Below are 23,422 nucleotides of genomic sequence, written 5' to 3'. Positions count from 1 at the left end.
TACTCACAAAGAGATTAGCTAGCTATGCCAAGTTATCTCACAAATTATATTCCAATTAATAACAAATCAGAGGACTCTCTTATAGATACTTCTTATTACTATTTCTCATCAGTCCATCTATAACATATCTCCTAGATTACAAAAGGAATGTATAATAAAAGATGGAACAAACTTACAGAGGCTCTGTGTTGCACACTCATCCAAAGGTCCTGCACTAAAGTCCCTATGCTTTTCCTTTCATCTCAGGCCTTAGGCTTCAAGGGACGTTTCATCGGGATATTGGCGGGCTTTGGACTACAATTTTTCCAGTACTTGAAAAGCTCAGGCAAGAGGTTTCAGCATACAGGCTTGAAGATCGCTCTGCGGCTTTCGGCTTCGGTTGACCTCCCACGGCAAAAAGACATTCGATGGACACTTGGCTCAAGTATTTACATCGTCTGTTCTCTCGCCATTCCCATTCTTCTCCTCTGGCATGGGTTCACCGTAACGTCCAGTCCTCTGGATCCTACTGCCGATATTTTTACCTTTAACTACTGAGTCCCTGGTTCTCTGCCAACTGCCGATGACTGCCCACACACACGATGTTCGGTTCAGTCCCTTTTTTATTTCACATTCTCTGGGACCTTGCGCCAAGGGTTGTAACCCCCCCCCCCCCCCAAAAGAATTTGGCACGACTCCTTGATCTTCTGTTAAGACCGACCCATTCTTTCTTCTCCTCCATGCACTCCTTTAATCCTATCTTGTTGGGCAGCGGAAACTTGTCTGAACGTTGCCAATTTCTTTGACACTAAAGAAATCGGCAACTTTCAGCCATGCTTATTTAACAGTATAAACACTTTCTTTGAAGATGTTTATACGCAGAGCTTGCAAACAACTTTCTCATACACTTAAATCGTAAACAACTTTTTTGTGTCCTCATACATAGCTATTATACAAAGTTCTGGTGGCAAAGCATTGCCTTTGTTTTTTACGTTCTAAAATTTTTGTTAAAGCAGTAAGTACAGTCAATTCCCATAGGGTTATTTACATTAATATTTAGCATAAAATATATAGAGACAAACAAGGTTATTTTTGTAACAATCTCATGAAACTTGACATCTATAAAAATCGATGTAAAGCACTTTGGTACTTCCAAGCTACATTGAGTTTTACAAAGGAATAGTTATATGCATTCGATACCAAACATAAAGATAAAGTTTTTGAATGGGAAGCAATTTCAAGTAGAGTGATATGAGCAAATATCAAAATGGGAAATTTAACAATAAGACATGTTTCTGCCTATGATCACACATAGTTTTGTTAAGGAAGAAGTGAAAAAGTCTTTGAGAGAAGGAAGCTAGCATAAAGAGTAAGGAAAAGTGATTTTTTGTTGGAGATCGTAACAGCAGAGTAGGAATTGAATCTTAGACATATAGCATCATTTCGGAAATTTTGGAAAAAAGGGCAAAGCTAATAATAATAAGTGCCTGGTAGATTTATGTTCAGGTCATGAACTATTCATTGCCAAAATAAATTGTACACATCTACAAAATTTGTACACATCTTTATTTTCCAAAATAAAGATGTGTACAAATTCACATAGGTGAGAAGACACAAGATAAGAAAAGTTTTATTATTAATAATGATATCTTCATTCTAGTTCAGGATAGAAGATTTCAGTGTATCTGGAATATTCTCATTTTAATTTTGAGCAGGATGAAAATGAATATCATATTGAAAAGACAAATATGTATAATAGTTTTATTATTATCCCAAGACCCCATGGAGTTAGACTCATCTTGGAGGTCCTTTTGTCATACACACAGCTCATCATACCATGCTTTAAACACACTCAAATTCTCTACATACACCACACTCTCAGGCAAGGCATTCCAATCATTCACCACTCTGCATGCAAAAAAAACCTCCTCCTCACTCCCTTGCTCACACACACACACACACACACTCTTTATACAGTTTCCACTGATATCCTCTGGTTCTCCCCAGATCTCCCACTGTTTGCTTTAAAACCTCTCCAACATTGATCCTATAATAGCCCCTTACTAACTTGTAGGTCTCTATCATATCACCCCTCTTCCTCCTATTCGCTAGACTCTGTAAATTGCATCTTCTCAACCTTTCCTCATATTCGGCATTCCAGAGATTAGAAACTACCTTAGTAAGTCCCCTCTGGACTCTTTCCAACATCTCTTCGTCCTTTTGAAAACCAGGTGGCCAAATCTGTGCACATTAGTCGCAGTATGGCCTAATCAAAGCCTTATACAATGGAACAAAAATCTCCTTACTTCTACAAGTCAGTGTCAACCGTATCATTCCCAGAATTCATTGTGTTGTCCTCGCAATGTTGACAATGTGTCCCCTAAATTTCAGATCCTTATCTGCTATCACCCCAAAATTTCTTATTTCCTCCACTTCCAACAATATATTCCCACCAAGCATAAATTCTATATCCCATTTTTGTTTCTCAAATTTTAAAACCTTACATTTTGCAACATTGAACTCGCATCCTCATTTCCATGCCCATTCACTCAATTTATTCAAGTCTTCTTGTAAGGCCATATCTTCTCTACTCTTCATAGTTCGTCCCAACTTTGCATCATCTGCAAACAACTAAATATCCCCCATCCAAATCTTCATCAATATCATTAACATACAGGTTAAACAGCAATGGCCCTAAAACAGACCTGAGGTACACCACTAGTGACTTTCCTTTTCCTGGATATTGATCCTCCCCCCCCCCCTACACACACAGCTTGCTGATGCCTATCAGATAGCCAGTCTCCGATCCAATGCAGTAATCTATCAGAAGCATTTGCAAAATCTAAGTATACTACTGTGTATCCCTCTCCTCTGTCCAAAGATTCTTCATTTACTTCAACAAGGATATCAAGGAATGGTAATTTTTTGTACTGTTCTAGTTCGAGAGTAAATTTTATATTGGGATGTAGAGGATGAAGAGGAAAAAAGGTTATTCTTTTCCATATACAGAAAACCTACCACAACTGGAAGATTTTTAAATGCTTCACTCCACCATCCATTACAAAAGATAGGCATAATTAAAACTTTATGAGACAGGGCATACAATATATCAAGCACGTCAATTAAAATGAATAAAGAACTGCACTCTCTGAAACAAAACCTTACACTCAATGGTTATGAATCCAAGACGATCAAAAAAATTCTTAATACATCTCCTGCAACTCTCTTACTCAAACAAGATTTCAAAAATGCAATCATGCTACCTTACATTAAAAATGTCACAGACAAAGTTGCTGCGTTGCTCCGTGAGTGCAATGTAAAAGTGGCTTTTTTTTTTACCTTTACAAAAAATATCAAGATTCCTACATCCACCAAAACTTCCACATCATCCCATGAAAAAAACCAAGCATTTATGAAATTCATTGCTCTTGCAGCATTTGTTATGTAGGGCCAGACAGGACGGTCGGGAAAGATCTGCATGTCTGAACATGTAAAAGACTTTGCTAAGTACTTTGGCAACAAACAAAAATGTCATATACTGATCATAACTTTTTACAAGAAAATTTAAAGAAGCTCTGCAAATGATTAGGATCCCCACACAATGCAATAAAACTCAAGGCTTAATTTTACATTAAGTATGGTCTGCTTTCATCAAAAATTTAACTGCCATGGACCTAGGTTATAACAGCACATGATAGCAGCAATTAGCAGTGTTCCAACATGCATATAGTAACAAATTTACCATTTGTATTCTCGTTTATCAATTATATGTAACAGTTGTGAAGTTATTAAAACATCTGATATGTGTAATTAATTGTTAATAGGCTTTTGTTGCATAAAACTTTTCTGTACCAGTATCCCAATACTGGTACTGAGTACTGAAAATTACCCACAGAACTGCTAAACCACAGAAACCTACATTTGCATATATACTTAGTCAAGCCATAAATACTGTTATAGCTCAAACAGTATAAACCTTTAAGATGTTTTTTTTTTAATGTTACTAACAGTAAATCATTTACAGCTTTCAGTACATACAAACTACATGTATAGCATGCATATAGCAGCACTCAGTATTCGAAATGGCCCCCCCTTTTGCCTTCAAGCATGCCTGAAGTCTGTGAGACCACGTGTCGATAGTGGCACACAACATCCAATGGAAACACTTTCACTGCTTGCTTCATATCCATCCTCAGGCCGGTGATGCTGGAGTGTCATTTCTTGTAGTCCAACAGATTCAGATTGGGATTTCCAGACAGCCACTCAGATGTGATGTGTGGTTAGGTACATTCACTTCCAACCACTGTTGTGTGGTCCTCATCTTGTGTGCAGGAGCTGAGTCCTGTTGGAAGATTCACTGCCTACTGTGAAACAAGGTGTTGTTCAGGGGCCATACCATAGGGTTCAGCACAGTGTCTTGATACACTTTGGCAGAGGTTTTGACCCCTTTCTCACAGAAATGCAACTTAGATACATCTCCCCATCATCAATGTGGGGGTGATGGCCTCTCTGAATCCCGGGTGCCATGGTATGTGCTGTGCGACCATCTGGGGCATATACCCCATTGTTTTGGCAGTTAACCAACTCTTCAATGGTAAAAATCTTCTCATCTGTGAAGAGGATATCTGTGTCTGTTGTTCGTGTAACGCCAGAGAAGTGCCTTTGATTTTATCGACCTCTGCTGCATAAGTTGTGGTGTTAGGAAGTGTAAACTGCAAAATCCAACATCTGATGGACAGATTAGCCTATAATTTGAAGCTTTAGTTCTGTCACATACCTTATGAAGTGGTAGTCTTGCCTTTCTTCCACCCCTTTGGAACTTGGCTTAATATAAGACTCATATTAATGAAATATCTCAAGGCAGATGTCAACTCCCTGGTGCATTCTCGCAAACATTTGATGGTATATCTTCAAGTCCCACAACCTTATTAACATCAAGTATACTCAGTTTATCATATACCTCATGTTCACTCACAGTCAGTCTCTCCTTCCTTTCCACTGCACTCAAACTTTCTATGATGCCACATTCATGAGGATGAAATACCCTTACCAACTTAGACAAGTTTAGGTGTTGAATGTTATTCATAACTTATTTTAATGGTATTACCTGTGGCGTCGTGTGCTCATTTCAGTTGGGTGTGCTGTCGTGGCTTATCGATGTATGAAAGTTTTAAGAGTGTATAGCACATCAGTGCTCATCTTAATTGGTCTAATGCAATTAATTATAGTATAACATTGAATATTTTAACTTATCAATTAATTGTAACCAAATCTGCACAAGGTGGGGAACAATGTGTTTGTTTTAAGATACTGTATATTAGAAAACAATAATGATGGATAATGCTATATTTGGTTGATATATTTGAAATACTCAAAGGTGTAAAATTTGGAAGAGGAGGAGTAAACTTACCTCCTTCAACTACAATATTATTCCCATTGTAAATATGGTCAAAAAGTTATAAATTTATCGAAAATTATATATTAAGAACCTGTCTATATTATATATTTGATATTGGGATTTCCAGACAGCCATTCAGATGTGATGTGTGGTCTGGTGGGCATATTTGAAAAACATGTATTTCAAAACTTGCCTACCATGTCAGTTCACACTTCACGCATACAAAACAGATGAAACTCAGAAAAGCAATTTCTGACAAATGACAACGTTCAATTGGATTGGTTGACACAATCAATCACAGTCTCTAGGTGCTATTGTCTCAGAGCTCATCCTGGATCCTCTTTTGAGTGGTTTAAAACTACTAGAATGCTAAGAATTTGACCCACTGCGCCATCTGTGCATGTTTTCAAAGGGCTCAAATGTGTATGTATTTTGAACGCACACCCAGGCTATTAACATGAATGTAATGCAATGTGTACGCGTCAAAGTGCCCTCTTCGTGAAGCATTAGTATATTGTTTACTTTTAGGAATCACATGAAGTCTGGAAACAATTAAGGGAATCTTTAATGGGAATAAATGCAAAAATATAATATTGCTATTCTGTGAATGAGCACCATACACCTAGCACACCCTGAATATATGCCCCTGGTATTAACAACTTTTATAAAAAAATATGTTTATTAACTGGCTGATATTTTGCTGAATTTCAAATCAGCATCTTCAGAGCACAAAGCAGCACGTTATAGTTTATATGTGACAATGAGTAAGTGAAATGCTTTAAATTGTAATGGACAAATGATCTAAAGTTCTAATTTGGTTCCCTATACTGTTGAGCTTAAGGTAAATCTCGCAAATTTTTGGCAAATTAATGCAACCATACTTGTTCAAGTTAGGAGAATTCTTCATAGCCATGGCTGACTCTAAAAATAATCTTTCTGATCTGTAACAACTTCTAAACAGTACAATAGTTTTCTTCCATCTAATCCTGTGTGAAGGATTACATGATGCCTCCATAATGCTTTTTTCCTGCATGCTTAATCTCTTCATTCATCCATTTCATACCAACCTTATTTAACCTTCTGATCCCTCGGAATGCAATTGCACATTCCTTCTACTAGATAGTTTTTGAAGAGCACTTGGATAGCATTGATCTCCTTTCCACTCAACTCCACATTCCATATTACAGCTGCATGCTGTCTCCTGAGCTTTACATAATCATCAGCTTTTTATTCCCACATACATCCTTTCTTCATAGAAATCCTGATATAGCAGGCAACTAGGTAATCACTTCACGGTTACTCTCACCACCTAGAGGGAGATTCAACACCTCATTTATGACATCCTGTGATGAGATGATCAAATTCAAGACCTTCGATCCTCACATACCTTCTGTTACACACTAACTGAAGTAGTTGTCTCTTAAAAACTTGAGAAATTCATTTTCTTTACTTCCAGATGCTATCTCATCATCCCAGTCTGTATTACTATAATTTAAATCACCCATAATGATTATCCTTTTCCTATTTGCTTGGCTAATTTGCTTATACATTTTGTCTTCACTCTTCTTTTCTTTCCATAGCTTTTGTCTCATCACATAACTTGACCAAACCACCACAGCCTTAATTCCCAGATATTTTGTCTTCCTGGATCAGTGAGTTTTTGATCTTGTCTAGTCTTGTTATAACTCTTGCACGTCTCAACATTCTCATTTCAGCAACATCCATTCTCTTCCATCTCTTGATTATCTGCCAGGTCTCACTGCCATACATCAGTACTTTTCTTACTATCCTTTTGTAGATCTTTCCTTTTTACTTGCTAGGCACTTGTATCACAAGATACTGAAACTTTCTTCCAGTTTATCCACCCTGATTGGATTCTTCTGTCGAGTTCTAAATCCATCGCTTTGGATTCATGATCCTAGGTATGTGAACCTAGACACTTGTGGCATTTCTATGCCCTGTAATAAACGTTGGTCGATTGGTAGAGCCTCTGCTACTAATGGCTCAGTTAAGTAAGTTTGAGCGCGGTTAGTAGTTGGAAGGGGCCAATTGTTTGATGCTGTTGGCACACTCTTCCTCGATGAGTCTTTGGACTGCCTGGAGGTGTCAAATAATAATAATAATAATACTCTGTTTCGCAACAGGACATACTCTGTTTTATTTCTACTGATCCTCAAGCTACTATCTTCCAAAGCTTTCCTCCACTGTTCACACCTTTTCTTCTCCTTCCTGCTCAGATTTTGTGTAAATTAAAATTCATGAATACATCATACTCTTCCATCTCTATTCTTGTCAGGATGCTGTCCTCATCTAACCACTAATTTTTTGATGAATGAATTCAATCATTGCAACAATGTTATTCCCCTTATTTCTGATACTTCTGCAGTTCATTTTTGGATCTCTAACAAGTTATGATATTACTTGTTATGTGACTTCTCCATACCTTCCTGAAGCCATTTCTCTCTCCCTCTCTCTCATTACTCATCCCAGAACCCTCCAAACTCAAATGCTTCCCCCTACATCCCAGGCCTTGCCATTCCTTTCTTGTCTACTCAGACATTTACTTCCTCTCTGAGCATTAACCTTTTGCATGCTGGAAGCAATCTCACAGTATGAGACTGTTTTGTTCTCTTATTCTCCACATTCATGCTACTCACTTCTCCATTCAACACTCCTTTTGACCCTTCTTCCTCACTCTCTGCATTTCCTCATTGTTTCTTACTTGCTCAGATGCATTCTCTGCTCATTATTCTCTTTTCCACCAGATGACTCACACCAAAACTATTTGAATGCAATTCATTACTCTTATATAGTGTCAGTTGTCCTCAAACTCATCCCACATTCACACTGTGCATTCCTTTCTCATCACACATTTCTGATAGCATACAGTTCATGATCTTTGTTCTCCACTTCAACTCATCACTGGCATACCTTAGCAACATATTGACTGCCTTTCCTATCACACTATTATCTTTTATTCTTCTCAACAATCTCATGATATCCAATCTTACATTCTCCTTGTTTACAGCCAAGTCATTTATTCCTACTACCAATTATTTACTTGCTTAACTCCTCATATTCAATGCCTCAATCACTCTACTCATTCTTCATTCCAAAAAATAAAAACCTTGTGTATCTTCTCATTCACCATGTGCTTCTAATAATCAAATCCCCCATACAATGCCACTTACTAGTTGCATGGCATCATTCACTTTAGTCTTTTTCACTCTACCATAAATATATACAATTCTCTTTCATTTCACTCTGCATGTGTTTCATCTCTTGCCTCATCTTCACCAACTCTGCTTCATTTTTTTCATTTAATGGTATCATTTTCAAAAGCTTTCTCTTGGAAGCTTTTGTGTGCCTTTTTAGAGATCTAAAAAAAACCTCAAAAAAATTCTTATATGCTCATGATTTATCAGCCACTTGTTGTAAAGTCAAAATCTGATGCTGATTTTGGCTTGACACTGGCTTGTTCTTCCCAATGTTTCTTTTGTCCTGAATTAGTCAATGTCTTCTTCTTCTTCTTCTTCACTCTACCATTCTGAGTCTCAAAGGTTTGGTTCTTTTTGTTTACAAACTGTTTTAATTTTTCTTGAATAATATTTTTATATTTGGGTTGCAGTTCTCTTCTGAAAGCTAATTCAAAAAAACATACAAGAAAAGAAAAAAAGATTTCCAACATATTTTTCTTTTCAGTATGATATTCAATTTCATCCTGTTCAAAACTAAATGGTGATTGTTTTATATTTTAAATCTCCTAACTATGCTTGTATCCTGTATCTGTATTAAGTATCACTGTTTACTATAACACAGTCAATAAGACTTTCTCATTCCTTGTCTTTTCTTCATGTGACTTTGTAAAAACATCTTTATGTTAAAACATGGTGTTAGTAATGATTAGTTCTTGTCCTGAACAAAAATTCAACAAGTATGGCTTACCATTATTATTAGCTTTGTCCTATTCTCCCAAATTGAACTTCAGAGTAGGAATTAATTCTGGGATACATTTCCTACTCTTTTGTTCAAATCACCAATGAGAACCAATTTTTCCTCTCTTTTTTTTTTTCCCCCTTTTTGTCAGCTCCCTTCTCTAATTGCTCAAAGGACTTTCATTTCTTCTTTTATAAAATTGTCTGTGGGACCATAGGTATAAATAAATCTCGCTACATATTCCTTGTTTTGAAGTGGCATTCAATTCAAAGATAATAGGTACTTATTCCTTTCCTTGATTTCCTGAATATGACATATTGTTTATCAGAATCTCACCTATTTTAATCATCTTCATCTTAGTACCACTAATTATGTCTATGTAGTACTTCTGAACAGTGAAATCAAGCAAGCTGTGTTGGAAAAGAAAATGCTATGGAGGAGGTACAAGACAGTTGGTAGTGTTTGGACCTACGAAGAGTATAAAGTGAAGGCTAGGAAGGTGACGATCGTGGTAAAGAAAGAAAATGTGCAGTATAAGAAGAGATTGGCTGGTCAGGCCAAGGTTAATTCAAAGGTAATTTTTCTGCTATATGGCAAGCAAGAGAATGTATAATTTTATGGTGGGTTAACATTGGTGGATAATCATGGCAGCAGAGTGACCTTTGCAAAAGATATAGTGGAATTATTGAATGAGCGCTTTATCAGTGTATATCATACTGGTGAAAATGATGTCGTGCAATCCTTTCCTTTAGTGTTACATGGCGATTAGCATTCATTTTACACAAATTACAGACTCTACAACTGTGTTATAAAAACTTATTTTAATTTCCCGACATTTCGGCTTTCATATTAAGGTCATCATATGGAGTATACATACATATATATATTAGGGTTACTAAGTAATTTTATAAACTTAGTTATTTTACTCCTAATCCCAAGTAAGCAAACAGTTAAGTTTGCGTCTGAACGTAGTTCAATTCTAAAGGTGGTGCAACTCATAATAAAGGTGGGAAAAGCTCTGATCACTTTTCTTAGTATTTTCCATAATATAAAGCACATCTCACTAAGAGATGTATACTGCAATGCACTATGGGTGGGGTTACTATCCAGACCGATTTCAACCTTTTTTGAGGTCTCCTCAGTGAGTAGCTATGAGTTGCACCACCTTTAGACTTGAACTACGTTCTGGTGCAAACTTAACTGTTTGCTTACTTGGGATTAGGAGTAAAATAACCAAGTTTATAAAATTACTTAGTAACCCTAATATACATTACCCAAGGTAAAAAAACTAATTTACATATATATATATGACTACTACTATTAACTCGGGGTTGGGATATGTTCATTTTTAATATAAACTGACTAAAAACCCGAGAATTATAACAAATTGAAATTTATTTGAAAACGCAACATGTTTCGTCGAGATTGACTTCATCAGGCGTTAAGAACATAGAAAGATATTAAAAGACACTGAAAAAAAACATTGAGACACTCTAAAGCTATACAATTATAAAGTTATAATATTCGACTGTAAATTACAGTTATTATGAACTTGAGCTATAGTCTGTGTTAAAGTTCTATTGGTGTACACTTGTGCGTGTGTGGAACCACGCGATCTCCAGTATCTGATAGTAGAGCTGAAAGAGTCAGGCAAATTATTGCTAAGATTATTGTTCATATGAAGAGGGTCCAAGGTGATTTCTTTTGACTCTACAATGCAGCGTTCTACCTCATCATGGCAAATGTTTAGGTTTGAAGTTGTCCAATTTACTTCATGTTGGAGGCTTTCCAACATGAAGTAAATTGCCAAAATGCATTCCTAAAGAACTACTTTTAACTAAGATGGAGAAAGCAGCTTTGCTACTTCCTACTGCAGACGTGAGTTTACTTCGCATAGAAGCAATTCTTGCAATCAACAACGCAAAACCTCTTTCTGATAATATATCCCCTGGTGAGAGACTTGCAATTAAAAATCTACGGATTAACAAGGACATCATCATCTTAAAAGCTGATAAGGGGAATGCAACTGTAGTTTTAGATAAAATAGACTACCGATAAAAAATCTTAACATTGTTAGAGTCAGATAGTTATTCGGAAATTGAGAGGGATCCAACAAGAGAAATACACAATAGAACCAATAATCTCCTACAAAACAGAAATTCCACTAAATACACGGCTTTCCATCCGTTCTTTACACCCACTCATTCCAAGGCTATATGGTCTCCCTAAGGTACATAAAGAAAACTATCCACTGAGACCTATAGTAGACAGCATTGACTCACCCACCTACAGATTATCTAAATATCTGGCATCATCGTTAAAAGCTTATGTGGGAAAATCTTCTTATATTAAAAACTCAACAGATTTTGTCTCTAAAATCAAGGACTTAAAACTCAAATCTTCTGACATCATGGCGAGCTTTGACGTTGTTGTAGCACTCTTTACCAACATTCCAACACAAGAAGTTCTCCATATTTTAAAGAACAAGATTTCAAATAAAATGTTCTCTCTACTATCTCATTGTGTAAACTCTGGCTATTTTGAATTTGAAGGTAAACTATATAAACAGGTCAAAGGATTAGATGGGAAGCCCCCTCTCTCCTATATTAGCCAACATTTTTTTCGCTATTCGAAGGTAAACTATATAAACAGGTCAAAGGATTAGCTATGGGAAGCCCCCCTCTCTCTCCTATATTAGCCAACATTTTTTTCGAGGATTTTGAAATAAAGGCAATCTTCTCTTTTAGTTTAAAACCAAGAATGTGGCTTAGATATGTGGACGATATATTCCTCATATGGGAGCATGGTATTGAGAATCTTCACAGGTTTCTCAACCACTTAAACAACCTCCATCAGGATATAAAATTGACCATGGAGATTGAAGAAAATAGTTCCCTCTGTTTCCTTGATGTTAAACTCACCAAGACGCCTGAATCAATAAAAGTCTCTTTTATTGATTCAGGACGCATGCAAATATCTGTCCGATATTTGCATGCGTCCTCACATCACCATCCAGCACAAAAGTTGGGTATTATATCAATCGTGCAAGATCTGTACTGTCAGATGAAGAACTAAAAAAAAGAACTACAACATATTAAATGGAACTTTAAAAGCAATGGCCTACTCTTTAAAAAGTATCAACAAACACTTATCCCACCGTCAACGTAGAGACACAGAACGACTCCAAAGGTTATATCTCCTTGCCATATATCAGCACACTATCCAAAAAACTGAGTAGAATCTTAAAGAAATTCAACATACAAATGTGCTTCTCGACTTTTCCAAAAATAAGATCAAGTTTCAGCAACTACAAACAATCCCACAACCTTCTACAATTTCCAGGTGTATACAAAGTCACATGTGAGTGCGGAAAACCTTACTATGGCCAAACGGAGAAATCTATCCTCCTACGTCTCGAGGAACACCAGAGAGACACTGCTTATAAGAGAACCAGAGCAACTGCCCTATCAGGCCATGTCCTGTTTTCAATAAACACGAACAACAAAAGCCGCCAACATGAAGTAAATTGGACAACAACTTCAAACCTACACGTTTGCCATGATGAGGTAGAACGCTGCATTGTAGAGTCAAAAGAAATCACCTTGGACCCTTTTCATATGAACAATAATCTCAGCTATAATTTGCCTGACTCTTTCAGCTTACTATCAGATACTGGAGATCGCATGGTTCCACACACATGCACAAGTGTCCAACAATAGAACTTTAACACAGACTATAGCTCAAGTTCATAATAACTGTAATTTACAGTCGAATATTATAACTTTATAATTGTATAGCTTTAGAGTGTCTCAATGTTTTTTTTCAGTGTCTTTTAATATCTTTCTATGTTCTTAACGTCTGATGAAGTTAATCTCGACGAAACACGTTGCGTTTTCAAATAAATCTCAATTTGTTATAATTCTTCAGTTTTTAGTCAGTTTATATTAAAAATGAATATATATATATATATACACAGAGACAAGCTTAATTACATTTCACATAGTATGCTGAAGAGACAATGATTTGATCAACGGATATTCTACTGGCCTGACCTCTAGTGAAATTAAAAAATTACAATAAATAAATGAAATAAAATAAATTAACTACATCAAAGCTATATTTTATTTAATACAACATCAGAGAAACATTTTTTCATGTACGTGAGTTTTCTGAAAAGTTCTCGGCCTCGACCATAGATGGCAACACTATCGGCACGATTTTTTTTTCTAAGTTGGTACATCAGTCATAAGCATTCACGTGAAATTGCAAGTCATTCTATCAAATAGTTTGTTTATACAGCTGTAGAAAGTATTTTTAACTTGGGTATAGTTATGTTAAAGATACCAAGCAATTTTAAACCTGGTTTTACTCCATTTTTTCCAAGTAAGCAAACAGACAAAATGTCAAGTTTGCGCCTGCAATTTATGCAAGACTAGCTGATCCCACAGGTAGTGCAAGACCAAGGCAACTTGTGGTAAAAGTGGAGCAAGCTCTGATCACTAATCTTAATATTTACCCTTAATGCCAAAACACATCTCCAAGAAGGGGATGTATGATGTTTTGTATTAAAGGCAAGGGGCCACTACCCAGACCGGTTTCGACCTTTATTGAGGTCTCATCAGTGGGAGCTAGGCTAGAAATACCAAGATTTAGTAATGCAGAGCTTGTTTTACCAAAACAAGTTACCATAAGGTTATAACACCTTATGGTAACTTGTTTTGGTAAAATACTTACAAGTTTTTTTAAGATTTAGTAATGCAGAGCTTGTTTTACCAAAACAAGTTACCATAAGGTTATAACACCTTATGGTAACTTGTTTTGGTAAAATACTTACAAGTTCTGCATTACTAAATCTTGGTATTTCTAGCCTAGCTCCCACTGATGAGACCTCAATAAAGGTCGAAACTGGTCTGGGTAGTGGCCCCCTTGCCTTTAATACAAAACATCATACATCCCCTTCTTGGAGATGTGTTTTGGCATTAAGGGTAAATATTAAGATTAGTGATCAGAGCTTGCTCCACTTTTACCACGAGTTGCCTTGGTCTTGAACTACCTGTGGGATCAGCTAGTCTTGTATAAATTGCAGGCGCAAACTTGACATTTTGTCTGTTTGCTTACTTGGAAAAAATGGAGTAAAACCAGGTTTAAAATTGCTTGGTATCTTTAACATGTTTATACAGCTGTTAAAGCAAAAGTGTTTTTGTCTGTATCCCTTGAAATGGATAAAAATGAGTATCGTGCGGTTATAAAATTCTTTGTAAATGAAGGTTTAACACCAAAAGAAATTCATTCTAAATTCATAAAAGTTTATGGGCACTCTTCTCCTTCGTTTTCAACAATTAAGAAATGGGCTGCTGAGTTTAAACATGGCCGTACCATCCTTGAAGATGATCCACGTGAACGATGTCCAAAAAGTGTAACACCAGAAATCATTGATCAAGTGCACGATATGTTATTAGATGACTGGCGAGTCAAAGTGTGTGAAATTCCTGAAAATATAGGCATTTCAAAATAACACAGGATATATTTTGCATGAAGAATTACAAATGAAAAAGCTTTCCGCAAGATGGGTCCGCACTTGCTCACAGCAGATCAAAAAACACTCACATGAAAATCTCTGAACAATGCTTGGAGCATTTTAACAAGAACAAAACTGATTTTGTGCGTCAATTTATTACTATGGATGAGACACACCAGAATCCAAACAGCAGTCAAAACAGTGGGCAGAAGCCAGTTGTTCAGCGCCAAAAAAGACAGTCTGTTCTATCAGCAGGAAAGGTCATGGCATCAGTGTTTTGGGATGCTAGAGGCATTTTGTTTATTAATTTGAATAAAACAATTTGAATAAAAGGATAAAACAATAACTGGGGAATATTATTCCAATCTTTTAACCAGACTAGACGAAAAAATTCGTGAAAAAAGATCCAGTTTGCAGAAGGAAAAAAATCATCTTTCATCAGGACAATGCACCTACCCACAAAGATGTTTTGGCAATGGGAAAATTAAGGCATCTGCACTATGAATTGTTGGAACATCCATCCTATTCCCCAAATTTGGCTCTCTCTGACTTCTATCTCTTCCCAAAACTAAACTCTTCCTTGCTGGTCAGCATTTTTCTTAGAATCAAGAGGTGATTGCAGCTGTAGAGGGGTATTTTGCAGATCCTACTGAGAACCACTACAGGAACAGGATAATGGCACTGGAGCATCGCTGGAATAAATGTATTAGTCTTAAGGGAGATTATGTAATTAAAAAAAATAAATAATTTTGAAATTATAAATCCGTTTTTTTCATTGTTAGGCCGAGAACTTTTCAGACCACCCTCGTAAATAGTTTTGTTACAGTAAAATGATGTCCTAATTTAACATGACAATTGTTATATTAGATTTAGGATCCTGGATTATCTATGATCCTATTTATAATTAACTCTTGGTGGGGGGGGAGGCTTAAGTGGGTAGAATATGTGCCTCCCATATGCTTGAGAATTTTTAGACCATCACTGTTGTTAAGATTAGGGGTGATTGATAAGAATCTCACAGGCCTCCTTAAATTTACATTCATACCATGTTTTGGTATGAATGTAGAATTGACTGGAAAAGCAGGTTCTTTTCCAGTCAATTCTATGTAAAGTGTTCAGTGCATGATCAGAAAGACCAGCTTGACCATAGTTATTATATTTAATGTGTTTTATGTTCCTGTTTTTTCTGATAGGAACTGTGCATCCTATTTCCACTATATAGGGCAAATTACAGGTGCAGTGAATATGGTATACTTCAGGGTGGGCCAACAGAGAGAGTGGATCCTTGGATGAGTTGAGTAAGTTCTTTAATTTTGCCAAAGGTTTAAAAGTGACTTTAAGGTTGTATTTTTGTATAGTTGCCAGATTAAGGTTGTATTTTTGTATAGTTGTATAGTTCCCTTTAATGTATGGAATGGTTAGTTTTATTGTGGTCTTGTTTATTTTTGTTTTTAAGTGAGGTCTTGTACAGAATTTTGTTGATAGTATTTTGGCTGTAACCATTTTTAGGAAGGTATTGCTGATAACTTTTAATTCATCTTTAAGTGCTTGTTCATTGGAGCAAATTTTCAAAGCCTTGTTTTTTAGTGTATTAATGACCCCTGGTTTTTGTGTTGGGTGGTGGTAAGAGTTTTTATGTATATATTGGCCAGTATGTGTCAGTTTCTGGTAAACAGCAAAGGAAGGCATGTGACAAGTGTATCTTGAAAAGGAAGTGTGTTCTGCTTTTTAATCTCAGTTGTGAATTGTATGCATTTGTTTAATTATTTAAATTAAGGGGATGTTAAATCCCACATTGTTTTAAAACCGAATAAGAAACTCAAAGATTGGAATCAGAGAGTTTCTTGCCGAATATAGTATAGTAAACTATAAAGTATCGGCGATCACTAAGCGTCCGCTAAATGCAAGTGGCCCAGCACGTAGTGCAATACCGGAAATCTCGCAGCAAAGTCGGTAAAGTTCTGATCACTATTCTTAGGTATTTACCATAATGTAAAAACACATTTCCTAGGAAATGTATGCTGTTATTACATTATGGTGGTGAGGTCACTACCCAGACCGGTTTCAGCCTTTTTTGAGGCTTCATCAGTGAGTAGCTAGACCGAGTTAATACCAAAGTGTATAGCGAAAAGAACTTTATACTCTGCTATACGAGTTTCCGAACAGGTGCAACCATTAAGTTACTTAAATATAAAGAGCTAATAAGCTTCATTTCGGCAACAAAATAGCATAATAACAGCATACATTTCCTAGGAAATGTGTTTTTACATTATGGTAAATACCTAAGAATAGTGATCAGAACTTTACCGACTTTGCTGCAAGATTTCCGGTATTGCACTACGTGCTGGGCCACTTGCATTTAGCGGACGCTTAGTGATCGCCGATACTTTATAGTTTACTATACTATATTCGGCAAGAAACTCTCTGATTCCAATCTTTGAGTTTCTTATTCGGTTTTAAAACAATGTGGGATTTAACATCCCCTTAATTTAAATAATGTTTTTGTTGCCGAAATGAAGCTTATTAGCTCTTTATATTTAAGTATGCATTTGTGTTGTTTGTTTAGGTAGCTGATGAAAGTGTCTAATGTCTGGCAACTATGGGGCCCAGATAACGAAAACATCGTGAAGTATCTAAGCTAGACTTTGGGTTTTAAAGGAGAGGACTCTAGAGCACGTTGCTCAAAATGTTCCATGTAGAAGTTAGCAGTGGGGGGGGGGGGTGATAGTGGTGAGCCCATGGCTGTGCCTTCTTTTTGTAGGTAGAAAGTGTTTTGCCACACAAAATATCCAGAACGTAGTACATGCAAAGAGCGCTGTGATATCGGGAGGGAATTTGTCCTGTAATAGAAGGATTATGTCATTGATTGGGACGTTTGTGAAGAGGGCAGAGACGTCAAAACTGACTAACAAATCATTTTTTTCCAGTGTGATGTCTTTGATTTTGTTTACAAAGTGTTGTGTGTTTTTAATATAGGAGTGTGTGTGGGGGGGGAAATGACCTACCAACTCCTTGAGTGTTGACGCTAGTTTCTTGACTAGTTGCTAATTGGGGCTGTCTATACCTTTGACTATCGGCTGGAGTGATGTGTTTTTATCAACTGGCCAATGATCAGTATGGAATTGTAATATCTTGTTTTAGCAATTTACTTCCATTTTATGACAAGTTTGTTAGATAAGGGAGAATCATATACAGTCATATTCTTGGACTTTGCAAAAGCATTTGATAGATTACCACATGATAAGTTGGTGTACAAGCTGCTGAGGATGGGAATAGATAATATGTTGTCTAGGTGGATCAGAGATTGGCTCTCAACGATACTAGCAGATTATGTATGATGTAGCAGAGTCTCAAAAAAAAAGGAAGGTGACCAGTGGCATATGCCCCAGAGGTCCATTCTTGGGTCCCTGTTGTTTAATTTGTTTGTAAATGATGTATCATGTGGACTGACTGGGGATCTTCGGTTGTTTGATGATGATACAGAATTGGGGAGAATTATAAGTAGCACTGCTGATGTTATTTCCCTTCAAGTAGATTTGAATAGAATTTTGACTTGGACAAAGGAGTGGGTGTTGTAGTTTTAATATTAATAAGTGCAAAGGTGTTGCATTTTGAAGTGCAGAAATATAAGACTTTTTACTATATTGACAGTGCTGTACTGCAGGAAGTGGAATAGAGTCACTATTTGGGAGTGATGGTTGACAGTAGACTGAAGCTTAGAAGGCATATTGCAAGTGTTGCAAAGACAGCACATTGTAGTGCTGCTATGATAAGAAGTACTCTAACATGTAGGGATAAGGAAGTGGTTATGCCACTGTATTAAAGCACTGGTTAGGCCACACTTGGACTATTGTGTTCAGATTTGATCACCTGTTTTCAATGTGATGTTGAAATATTGGAGACTGTCCAGAGATTAGTGATTAAGACAATATCAGGACTTTGGAATGCTGGCTATGGAGAGAGAGAGAGGTTGAAGAAATGTGAATTGTAGAGTTTAGTGGATAGCAAGAAAATAGGTGATATGATAGAGATATTTAAGTTAGAGGATTTTATTCAATTACTCCAGAGGGGATTAAAAAGAGTAGAGGGTGAGATGGGAAGAACTAGAAGCCATCCCTAGAAGTTATGTAAGAGTGTGGTGAAGAGGGGTGTGAGAAGTAGATTTTTTACATGGAGAATTGTCAGTGAATGGAACGCATTACCAGAATATGTTGTTAATGTAAGTAGTGTTAAGGATTTTAAGATTGGATATGATAAATATCTTATCAGTTAAATGAACCCCTCACTGTGAGTCTGCCGACTCCATAGAAGGTGTAATAATAATAAATTGAGCAACAGCCCAGCCAGTATGATATATCATCTTATACCATCAGTTTGTATTGGTTTAAGTCTAATACAGAATACACTTAGTTTAGCTAATTTCCAAATTGCTAGTCCATTCTTGTGCATTCTATATCCAGGTGGATACCTGCTAATGGGACATCCCACATAAAGGTGAGCATCGGAATTTAGATCTGAAGCCCTGGTCAATTCTCTACATCCCTTAAAGGCTTTCTTGAGGTCTCCTCTCAGCTTCCTAGCTTTAACCTTTAAATATATACCCTGAGATCTATCAATTGATATCTTGCACAACTGGTAATTCACATCTCGTAAGCTAATAGAAGACATTAGATGACCAAGAACTATGTTTATGTAATGTCATTAAAGTATATTCTTATAAAGTGTTTCTTTGTTGATATATTAAAAAATTGGTAATATTTTTATGAATGGTTCAGATTACATTTACTTATTATGTAAAACCATTTCCAAGATTCAAGCATCTGATTCTGGAATCCATGTGGGCCAAAAATTGGGACTGTGCTATATTTTCTTAGACTGATTCCATTGTTAAATATAATGCTATATTTATTTAGGATTTTTTTAGAATGAATAAAAAGTGAAATCCTCAAACAGAAAAAAAAAAATCGCTGAAGGATAAAACAATGTCTTCTTTTACCTTGTTGGATGGCTCATTCCTTAACTGAGATTTGCATGTCCCACATGTTTGATAACATGTAAAATAGAAATCCCCTATAATATAATATATTTTTTGTGCAATACAATGGTGTCTTTGATTTAGTTTTGTTTGCAAAATTAGCTTTTAGGCCCTACTAAAATTCTTGAGGCTGGTTTCTTTGCACCCCAGTACTGTAGGTATAGTTTATTTAGGAAGATGTTTATATTAGTTTCTTCAAACTGTGACTCCTTTGCAACAGAAAAGGCTATTAAATTTGTAGTACATCAAAAAAAAAAAAAGATTTAAAATAAACTCTATTTTATTATATCAACAGATAATATTAGATTATTATTACATTTTATACATATTCGACATTTTATACAAGTTAGACTTTCACTTAGAAAGAAGCCTGGTACACAAAAATGACATTCAATGAAACACATTACTTGGCCCCTTTGTATAAATTACAGACAATATTACCAGAGAAAAGCATTAATTATTTATAGCTAATACTAAGAGAAACTCATAGTAAAACAGATGCATATTCAAATTAATGTGTAGTGTAATTTTTAATTCTTATTAGGCATTTGCCATGCACTAATTAAAGTTTTCCTAATCTGTTGTAATACTTTACTTTCTGAGTTTGGATTTTAGTGTAAGTAGACTTTGTATGTATAGTTATATCCTTAGAAAAAGTCAGCAAGACAAAACATTTTTTTTTCTTTGCCTAAATAAATTATCTCACTTTTCTAAAAAAAATCGTACTTTGTTTGGCAGTACTAAGGTTTTTTAACATTACTCAGATCACTTTCTTTTTTCTAGATTGACATGGTTCGTGAATCAGACATGCTTGAAATATTTCGAGTAAATTTCAGAAATTCTTCCTTTGTCACTTTTCCATATCCTCTCAAGGCATTAATAACAAAGGATGTGCTTATTGAAACTTGGGAAGTAAGTAATGTGTAGTTTTTTGTTTTATACTTTATTTTTTGTTTTTATATAGTAATCTTAATGACAGATGATGGAATAAACTTATGAATTGTCCATGAAAATATCTGGAGAAGTACAAAGCAGAAACTCTGCTTGCCTTCAGATGTCCTAAGTTGGAAAGAGTAGGGTTATTAATTGGTCTGATTATCTTTTAACAGGATCCATGATTTTGAAGGAGATTTGGGAGATGTGCTCCCTAACCTTAAGAGCAATGTTCCATCAAGACAGATCTGGAATTTGTAGAAGGTACATCTCTATTTTAAGAGAAATAGTATCTAAAGTGAAAGAGAAAACACAAATTTTTGGATATAAAGGCAATATGCAATATTTTGCATGAATATGGTCTTTTTTTTTTTTTTTTTTTCAATTTGTATGACTAGAACTCCACAGAGAAAAACTTTGTCATGTCAGCATAAAGAATCTTTATGTAGGTAAAATTTGCAGTATGTTAGTCAGACAAGTTACAAAAATATTTTCACTTAATAGTAACTAGGATTTGATGCTATTTTTAAACAGCATTAAATGCCAGTAAAACCATAATTATTATTATACAGGTGTTTCCATTGAGTCAAGACTTCATGGGGAGACCCACGACAACCATTATTCACATGATACCTATCATACCTTGTCATTCACTCTCCAAGCAAAAATTCCAGTCATGAACGCCTTACTAACCACATTCATGTAATTTCCAGGGGTGATCCCTTCTTCTCACCGTACTATTCATGTATTGAAAATTTTCTTTTGTATGAAGTTGCTGTAGGGGACCCACAGCAACCATTATTCACACAATACCTATCATACCTCTCTTTAAACTTGTCCACTCTTGGAGCACTCACAATGACCTCTTATGCCAATCTATTCCACTCATTCACCACTCTCCAAGCATAAAAAAACCCAGTCCTCAAACCCTTACTAACCAAACTCATACAATTTCTTCTCACCCTACTATTCATGTATTGAAAAATTTCTTTTGTGTCAATCTCACAGAATCCCTTTAGTAACTTAAGTTTCTATCATGTCACCTCTCTGCCAGCTAACCAAACTCTGCAACCCACACACCCTCAATCTATCCTTATAGTGAGCATTCCATAAACCTGCTGCCTGCTTGGTCATTCGTCTCTGAATCCCCTCCATCACCTCCTGATCTCCAGGAAACCCAAGTGACCAAATCTGTGCACATTAGTCAGGATGAATCATAGCCTTATAAAGAGGGATAATAACTTCATTATCTTTATTATCAATATGTTCTTCAACATCCAAGTAATCTAGTCCCTCCAGTTCATCTAACTCATTCTCACATCAGTAACTGGCAAGTCTCCACAGGAATGATACATCCTTGCAAAGAGGTTATTTAGCAATTCAATTATTTCTTCTGCCTCTGTCATTTTTCTACCATCAGCACTGAGTAAAATTATCCTTCCACAATCACTTTTTCTCTTACTTGCTACATAGTGAAAAAACCCATTTCAAATTTATTTTGTCCTGCTTAACTAATCTTCTCTCATAATTTGATTTATTCTTCCTTTATCATACTGATTATCTTTCTTGCCTCTACTTGGTTCACTCACAAGCATGCTGATAACCTTTTTGTTTATATTCCTTCCATAATGTTTTTTTTTTATAGCTCCTGCTTTAATATTGCTACTCATCCTTATTCAGTATATCCTTCTGACCATGGGTATGCAGTCTGATACTGCCTGTCTCAAACAATCTCTGGTCACTTCCCATGCACTACTGATGATCATTCTATATGGCTTCTTATACTATGGCACTGCTTCAAGATGCCATGTAAGTTGTCATAATAAATAGCTTTATAGTCCCACATAAACCTTTTCTTGACTGAAAATTCCAAATGTTGAGCAACCTCCTAAAACATCACATGGTCACTTTACCCAATCAGTGTTAGAGTTGCTACCATAGTTATTGATAGATCTTCTGATGCTATTACCAGATCCAACACTCTCAAATCCCTGGTCCTCTCCATCACCTACTGTTCAGGTAATTATCCCTTAATAACTGTATAAATTCAATTTCCATCTTGCCATGTGCACCCTTTTCTCCTTCCACTCTGTATCTCCATAGTTGTAGTCTTTCATGATAATTGCTCAGCCTGCACTCATTGTGCTAATCTACCAACACTTGGCAACCACACCTCTGGACTCCCAATTCTATGGCAGCAACCAACAATGTATTTTGTCCTGTTTGTATCAATCTCACATTAGACAGCCCCAAATGACCCCCCCCCAATCAGTGTCCCTTACATTCTATTCCTGTAACTACATTATTCTCTGTACCAGTTCTTGCTAATGCCAACAATTCTAAAAACTCCTGTGTTTTATTTTTAATACTTCTGGCATTCATGTACATATTGCATTTTAACATTTCCTTGGGCTTGCAGTTATTCTTGCATAATGTCATTACCTGCCCATTTAGATTAAAAACCTGGGAAACTGCACCTATCTGTTCAGTATCATTTTTACTTATATTCATATCCCATGGAGATTGCTATTTCTGCATGGTCATACTCATCTTTCCAAGGTGACCAGATGCTTGATTGCATCCCCCATTACATCTCTAGTTCCCTGATTTTGCACTTCCAGAC

General features: G+C 36.0%; 1 protein-coding gene across 2 annotated transcripts in view; it reads left to right on the top strand.

Moving 5' to 3' along the window:
- LOC150104195 (putative aarF domain-containing protein kinase 2) overlaps positions 1-23,422 on the top strand; it is a 176,937-nt gene that overhangs the window by 81,398 nt on the left and 72,117 nt on the right. For both annotated transcript variants that reach the window (XM_090396824.1, XM_090396823.1), the window contains one exon: positions 20,650-20,778. In XM_090396824.1, coding sequence (XP_090252950.1) covers positions 20,650-20,778 — 129 coding nt within the window. The remainder of the gene's footprint in view (positions 1-20,649; positions 20,779-23,422) is intronic.

The sequence above is a fragment of the Typopeltis vanoorti genome, chromosome 8 (assembly GCF_054136105.1).
Source record: "Typopeltis vanoorti isolate ZY-2024b chromosome 8, IOZ_Tvanoo_1.0, whole genome shotgun sequence".
Lineage (NCBI taxonomy): Eukaryota > Metazoa > Arthropoda > Arachnida > Uropygi > Thelyphonidae > Typopeltis > Typopeltis vanoorti.
Note: the sequence above shows the minus strand (reverse complement) of the source record. Positions and strands in the feature narration are given on the sequence as shown.